Below are 7,757 nucleotides of genomic sequence, written 5' to 3' on the forward strand. Positions count from 1 at the left end.
TGATCTATCCATCACCATCATCCAGTTCAGCTTCTAGCAGTCAGAAGTTTGGAACACTAGAGCATGGTTGCATCCTGACCATTTTGGCAAATAGCCATGGATGGACCTATCCTCCACAATTTATAAGGACGGTCTCCAACACTCAGAGGGAATGAACAGAACAGGTAATCATCAATGATTCATTTCTACCCATTCCACTTCTGGCACAAGAGACTAGGGACATTCAGAGCATGGTTTGCATCCCTGCCCATCCTTGCTAACTGCCTGGATGGGTCTATCCTCCACAAATATATCCAGTTCTTTTTTGAACCCTGTTATAGTCTCAGCCTTCACATATCTGGCAAAGAGTTCCATACAACGCACAGTCGACCTATGAAGATAAACATCCGTTTGTTTTAAACCTGCTGCCTATTATACCTCTACACCTGGATACAACGCTATCCTCGGGAGCCAAAGAATCTTACCGCGTTATAGGTGAAACCACATTGTATCGAACTGGCTTTGATCCACTGGAGTGCACAGCCCCACCCTGGAGCACTGCTTTACCGCGTTATATCCAAATTCGTGTTATAAACTCTTTGCATTATATCGAGGTACAGATGTAATTTCATTTGGGGACCCCTAGTTCTTGTGTTATGAGTAAACACCACTTTCTCCACATTGCTCATGATTTTATAGACCTCTATCCCCACTTTTGTCTCTCTTCCAAGCTGAAAAGTCTTATTACTCTCTTCATATGGAAACTGTTCCATACCCCTAATAATTTGTGATGCTCTTTTTTGTACCTTTTCCAATTCCAAGATATCTTTTTTGAGATGGGGTGACCAGATCGGCATGCAGTATTTACAATGTGGGCATGCCATCTCATTCTTTCCATTTCACTCTTTTTTTAAACCAATTATACTTTTGGCCTCCACAACATCCCCTGGCAATGAGTTTCACAGTTTGACTGTGCATCATGTGAAAAAATACTTCCTTACATTTGTTTTAAATCTGCCGCCTATAAGTTTCATTGGGTGAGCCAATGATTCATTGGTTCATGTGTTATGTGAAGGGGTAAATAACACTTCCTTATTCACTTTCTCCATACCATTCATTATACCTTTCTTTGGCATCTCTCTATTTCCATGTGAACTTTACTGTTTTGAAACTTTCAATACACTGTAGGTTTATATGCACATGAAACCAGAACCGTTAACAAGTGTAACCATACTGAATATGATTAATGCTATTGGGTTGTGGCTGAATAGTTAGTTCCAAGAAAAAGCAAGGTGCATCTTCGGAAGAATAGATATATTGAAAATAAAATTTCCTGAAACGATGAAAGCAAGTAAAGAGACATCTCAGCCAGATACACCTTGATTTTGCTTGCGCATCCTGCACATACATGCATGTATTCCCAATGACTCAAAGAAACTACTCACACATTAACTTAAATCGCACGTGAGCTGTTTGAGGTGATGCTTCAGTCCTACACTGTCAAATGAAGATACAATTTCTTTTCTCCTGCCCTTTGTCTTGTCTAGATTACAAGCTCTTTGGGTCAGGGCATATCTCCTACATGTATGTACAGCACCCCAGCACAAGTGACTGACGTTGGCTGGAACATCTGGATACTAACATAACAGAAATACTAGATAGACAAATATTAAACTATATTTGATATTTAAATCTGGTATGTTAAATACCTCATCAAATCTATCTGGAACAGCTTTGTTATAAGAGTAGTAAAAACGTTAGTTTATTTCTCATTCCATAAATATTTCAACAAACAATAAAATGTCACCCATGAGGAAAAGGTGTATTAAATAAATTTAATTACATCATGAACACTGATTTTTTCCACAACTGGAGCCATGTGGAATATGATTTTGAATGCTATGGCATTGACTTGAACAGCAATCACTGTATTACTGCAGGAAAATGAATGTAATTAATACTCTAGCTGCTGACAAATCACAGCCTGAAAAATTACAAATGTAAGTCAATTTTAAGAAGTGGTGATATGAATACCAATAAGCCCTTAAAGTTTTCTAATTAAGGCACTCAGGTCACAGCCTGCTTTTTCCACCCATTTTCAAGTTGAGGAAAGTAAGACATTCTGAGAAGTACCCCACTACTGGTAATGTTAGAATATACAAGTTCATCATTCTACACTCATACAAAAGAGCTAAGGACAAACTGTTCTCCTTTCCCCAACCATGCATTTAGAGCATCCTTGGTGAAGCTTAACTTTTAACTTGAGTCCATTTACTATCAAGGGTCCTTCAACATCAAGAGTTAATTTTTCAGCCTTTTACTGCTGAGACAGACTTCTGTGCGCTGAAACTGTTTATTAAATTTAAGTTAATTTTTGTATATAGTTTACTAACAGATCATGTGATCTACAATTGGGCTAACTCACAAATCCACTGGATGTGTCTAAAAAGAGACAGCACTATTGCTACCCTCTTTACAACGAGTGGCTAAATTTCATTATTTAAGTCTGGGTAACAAAGAACAGATTTATCCTTAAATTAAAAACAAGGTGTATTATTTGACCTTTATACTCAAAAAAAAAAAAAAAAATCCCATGTTTCTTGACTTGCACAGTAGAACTTTGGGTGGAAACATTTGCTCCTAATTATGGAATGGTAGCGAACAGTACTTTTTAACGTAAAAGAGGCAAGTCTTTATATCTAAGCAACCTGCTAAAGGGGTATTTTTTTATTTAATATTATAACTCACTCCGATAAAGAAAAAAAATTATATATAAACTGATAAGAAGAATTTGCTACTGTTTACTTGATAAAAAGTTCCTAGCCCAAAATACATATAATATTTGTGATTACCACTTTCATGAATTATCTGAATTAACATTTGGCAGGCAAAGCACAGTTACTTAAGGAATTAAAAAGTCAGACCTGGAATTTTTTTTTAAATTTCTAAAAAGAATGGATACTATCACATACTTTACAACTTCAGACACATACCTTAATTTTTGCCTCATCTGGTCCTTTGCTAGAGTCTGCCACCTTGGTCCCCTGTTTTTCTCTCTGTCTATATGTTTTCATGACTCCACACAAAAAGGCACTTTTATTCTGAAAAAGAGTTGACATTTTCATATTTGTAGATCTGAAGCTCAGAACCCAACTTGTTTTAAAGTGATTATCTGATCCTAATTGTGCAAAGTTGTACACATCAACACACAGACCATTGACAAGACTTAGGTACAGTTCTTGCCAATCTACTAGCAGTTTGTTGTTCTAGCTATATACTAAATTGTTTAACATTACCTGAACATGTGAAAGATCACTGTCTTTAAACTGCTGAAGTACTGCCAATGCACCTTCTTCATTAAATTCCTTTAAAGCTTCAATAGCTCTTTCATCTAGATCACTGTGTGCAACTAGCCCTGGGGAAAAGAAAAAAAATTGCTGCTTAAATATAATTAGTAATCTCTGGTTAACTATATTCATCAAATTTTAGTGGCCCGAGATCAATCACTGAGTTTCTGTAACAAGTAAAAAGGCTCATATTACACAACCTACCATTCCTCCTTAATCTTATCCACATGACAAAAATGATTACCATTACCCCATTAAAATAAAAACCAAGATATTTACTAAAATGATTACTATATTTATGTACTTATTTTAATACCATAGGGCATCCAGATATTACATGAGCCAAAATTATTTTCATCATCCTGAACAGAATGCAGAATTGTTGACAAGCAACAGACTTTGGCTTGAACAGCAGAGTAACTTGGTACATTTTGAAAAGGGGCCATCTAGCTCAAAGAGATGCAAGCGCTCAAACTGATACCACAATCAAAATCAAATACAATGCTTAAGCAGCACAACCTCTGCATCCAAGAGTCCAAATACTAAATCAGACTATCTACAACAAAAGAATATAACCAGTGCCTCAGTTACCGAAAAGTTACTTACAACTATTAATATGCACCAAACACCTCACCTGCTCCTACTATGAACAGCTGTTAGCAACAGCTGGTGTAGGTATTGTCTTGTACCTACCCATCTGGTTTATTGACCTCCTTCCTTCCCACCTACCCACTCCAAATGACTTTAATGACTGGTTCCAGACTTATCCAGTGGTAATACTAGGAATCAGTTATAGTATTTGATTAAAAAAAAATCCATAAACCAGTACTAAAAGATACGACTGCAGTCCCCATACTTTTGGAAACCACAAAAAGTTGCTATTTTAGCCCAAAGCCAGAAGAGTCCAATAAAAAAACCAAAAGTGATTTTGCAAGTTTTACATCTTACCTGCAACGTAAATTTCATCTAGTTTTTCAGCAACTTTCTGTGGTAAACCAGCATCAAGCAATGTCTGGAAATGCTCAGAATGGGTAACTGCAGCAGAAGTATCCATGGGCTCTTCAGTACCATTCCCATTAACATGTTCAGTAGCCATGTTTCCAGATATCTGTTCAAACGCAATAAGCATCATAATTAAGCTAGAAATCTTCAAGCAGAACAATTCAAGTGACAATACATGCAACCGCCTGCTCTATGCTTCCAAGAATTTCTCAGACCACTCCCCTGCTCTTTTTGATTTCGGAAGATCCACAAAAATCCTCAAAAGAAAGCACTAACACAAAGGAATACCCTAGCACCACAGCCTACAGGGGACAGGGAGCCTTCACTGCAGGTTTTACACAATCCAGCCAGCCAGACACTCTGACTCACCTCCCTCTCTGTCTCTCTAACACTCCCTAAGAAGCCCTGAACAAGTTAGAAATGGAGCAAGACGCCAATGGCGGGGGAGGAAGGGGGAAGGGAGGAAGAGCAAACCTGCCACATGCAGCAGCCGCTAGCGCGCGATACAGTCACTGACACTCACTACTGCTTCCACCTCGATCGCCTATTTCACACCCCTCATCTCTTGGGAGTAAATCACGGGCCATCCCGCCTGGCCGTGCACGGGGTCGGTGTCCATTTGTCCTCCGTTTCGGGGTCCGCGCAGCAGGCAGGAGGAACAAAGCGCTTCCCAGTCCGCACCCACGGGGGCGGCGGTAGCCGCCATGAGCCCAATGGAAACACGTGCTCTGTTGCGCGTTCAGATGTCCTACAACTTCCTCCAGTGACCGACTTCCCCTCCCTCCCTAGTCCCTCAGAGGAGCAGCCTCACCCCCCAGCCATCCCCCTCTCACCCGAACCCCCGGGACAGCAATTGCAACACCCCGGGTCCGATCTCGCCACTCCATCGGGAGCTCGCCGCGCCTCCTTGCTCCGCCGCCTCCCCCGGCCCTGAAACAATGCGCTGGGCCGGCCCGGCTCCCACGCCACGCTGAGCAGAGGCGCCGCCCGACCCCCCAATCCGTCAGCCGTAGCACGCGAGGCTCTAACCCGCACGCTGGGCGCCGAGGCCGCAGCCAAACAGCCCCAGCTCGGCGCCTCATGGCAATGAATGGAGCTGCCGGGCCGGCAGGACAATGAGCCGAAAGCCACGCGCCCCACCCGCTGCGGGGCCTAGTGCGCGGCCACCAGCTCGGGGTGCCCGCCCCGCGCCCGGCAAAAGCGGCCACGAAAGCAGCCAGCTCCCCCTCCCATCATGCAGCAGCTGGCAGCCGGGGCCCCCCGCTCCCGGGGGCGGCTCACGCGGCCTGGGGCCCGCGTGCTACTCCCCGCCCGACTCCATTTTCCAGGGAGCCGGCTCCCGTAGCCCGAAACCCCCAGGCCCGCTCCCACCCCACTCGTGGGGTGGCTGCTGCTGCCGCCTGGAGGAAGCCCCGGCCGCGGACCCGGCCCGCCCCGGCCTGGTGTCTGACCTGTCTCTGTGGGGGCGAAGGCCGAGCGAAGGGGCTCGGGGCGCGGCTGGCGGCTCAGCGTGCGGAGGCGCTGCCCCTCTCCGCTCCCGCGGCGTGTCCGGACAGTGTGCTGGAGCTGGCGTAAAATGGCGGCCGCTCGAGCGCTCACGCCGCTGCTGGCACCAACCCCAGCCCCTTCCACTCGGCTCCGGGAGGAGGGGGGCGGAGAGGCGCCGCGCGCGCTGGCGCAGCCCCAAACCCGGGGTCTCCCAGGCAGCTCCGCAAGGGTTATCGCCTCGCCCCGCCCGCTGGGCCGCCAGCGTGCGCGCGCGCCCGCCTGTCCCGCCTCCTCGTCCTCGCCCTCCTCCCGCCGCGCGCTGTACATTCCACGGGAGAAGGGCGCTCTGGGGTTGTCCCCTCCCTTCCGCTCGGGCAGAGTGTGAATGAGCGAGCCCTCCCCCGGCGTTCCGCTGCTCTCCGGGGGCCGAACGAGGACACACTGCCTCTGCGCCCAGCATCGGGGACGCCGCTGCCTCCGCGTACCCCTCGCTCCCGGCATGCCAGGAATCCCGTCTCCCCCCGCGGGGGAGGGAGCCGGCAGCACGGCCGGCCCAGGGAACGTGGAGCCTTCCCTTTCTCCCTGCACGTCAGGCATTTGCACCCGTGCAGCCCTGGTGCAAAGCGGAGCACGCCGGTGCCCACGCTGCACAAGTGTGAATGACAGCGCGCCGTACGGTGCACGGCAGCGGGGGTTCAGAGCCATCGGGAAGACGGCGCAGCCACTAGCGCTTTGTGTGCTTCGTGGTTGTGCTGCCTTGTACTCCTGAGAGCTCCGAAGGATTTCTCTTCTCGCGCTGGGAGAGAAACGACGCAGTTAGGTTTATAGTGAGAATTTAAAAGTCTCCCTTTTCCGATGGAGCGTCCCGTCTATTTCTCTGTGCCTTACTCAAAACACCCTAATCCTGCAATTGATTACGTTGGTAGACACCGCTGCATGCCTGGATCCCAGCTGGCATCACTGGATTACCAGCAGGGGGCTTCTGCATGGTTTCAATTCCAGGATGGAGCCAAATTCGGAAAGTTTGTGAATCTAATTTGTTTTGGTTTCAAACTGAGATCTTCCTGCAAGCCTTTAGCGTGTAAGGAAGCTAAAAATCCAGGATGGGTTTATGGGAAGTGCATGTTATGTGCCCATAATTTAAAATTAAAAGATTTCAGTGCCTGATTTTTATTTCATTTAAGCCATTGCAACTTCAGAGTAGGTGGAATTTGAGAGGATTCTAATGCTTCCATGATGGTTAAGTGAAAGCGTAGATGGTATCCTGTGAGTAAGCATAGTGGAGTTGTAAAGTTGTTCTGAAATTGTACACATCTGGTATTCTTTCTGGGGAGTTGGCTAAGGCTGTGAGTACACCAGAATTGGTAACTGTTAGCGCCAGGAACCACTGTAAGCATGTGCATATTGAGGCACTGCTGAAAGAGGGAAGATGACATAAGCAACTTTTTTCCCCTCCATTTTTGCATTGGAATCCCATGGGTGAGATTAAATTGGTTGTCAAAGGAGGTGAAGAGCTTATATATTTCAGGGTTGGCCGAATAAAGGTATGTGTAGTAAAGGGGCATATGGGGCATTGTTGAAATAACAGAATTAAGGGCTGCATGGGCTGCTTTTCCTGGTTTTCAAAAGTTTTCCTGGTTTTGCTCAATTCAGCATTCTGCCATTTAATATAGAGTTAGAACAATTAGGCCTACCTTTCTGCACTAAGCTCCCACAAACATCAACTGGGGTTCTAGAACCAGCAAAGTAACAGCACAAGCAGACCCTTAGACTAAGTTTTCCACATTAGTATCATACCTCTTAGCTGTACCTCCTTTAAAAGACATTACCTATTATAGTTACAGTATTATATAACGTTCCACATACTATATAGCATCCCCTCACTTCTATTGTTTAAAATGTATATCAAAAATAAAAAATTACAAAACCGAGATAATAAAG

At 45.5% G+C, this 7,757-nt stretch overlaps 1 protein-coding gene across 1 annotated transcript in view; it reads right to left on the reverse strand.

Annotated features, from left to right (window-relative positions):
• The window catches only part of SYNCRIP (synaptotagmin binding cytoplasmic RNA interacting protein), a 32,734-nt gene extending 26,852 nt beyond the window's left edge, over positions 1–5,882 (reverse strand). The window contains exons 1-4 of the mRNA XM_075064560.1: positions 5,780–5,882; positions 4,275–4,434; positions 3,276–3,394; positions 2,964–3,080 (exon numbers count right to left, since the gene is read on the reverse strand). Of these exons, the coding sequence (XP_074920661.1) occupies positions 2,964–3,080; positions 3,276–3,394; positions 4,275–4,422 (384 nt within the window). The 5' untranslated portion in view covers positions 4,423–4,434; positions 5,780–5,882. The remainder of the gene's footprint in view (positions 1–2,963; positions 3,081–3,275; positions 3,395–4,274; positions 4,435–5,779) is intronic.
• Positions 5,883–7,757: the final 1,875 nt, after the last annotated feature.

This window comes from Chelonoidis abingdonii, chromosome 3 (assembly GCF_003597395.2).
Source record: "Chelonoidis abingdonii isolate Lonesome George chromosome 3, CheloAbing_2.0, whole genome shotgun sequence".
NCBI lineage: Eukaryota > Metazoa > Chordata > Testudines > Testudinidae > Chelonoidis > Chelonoidis abingdonii.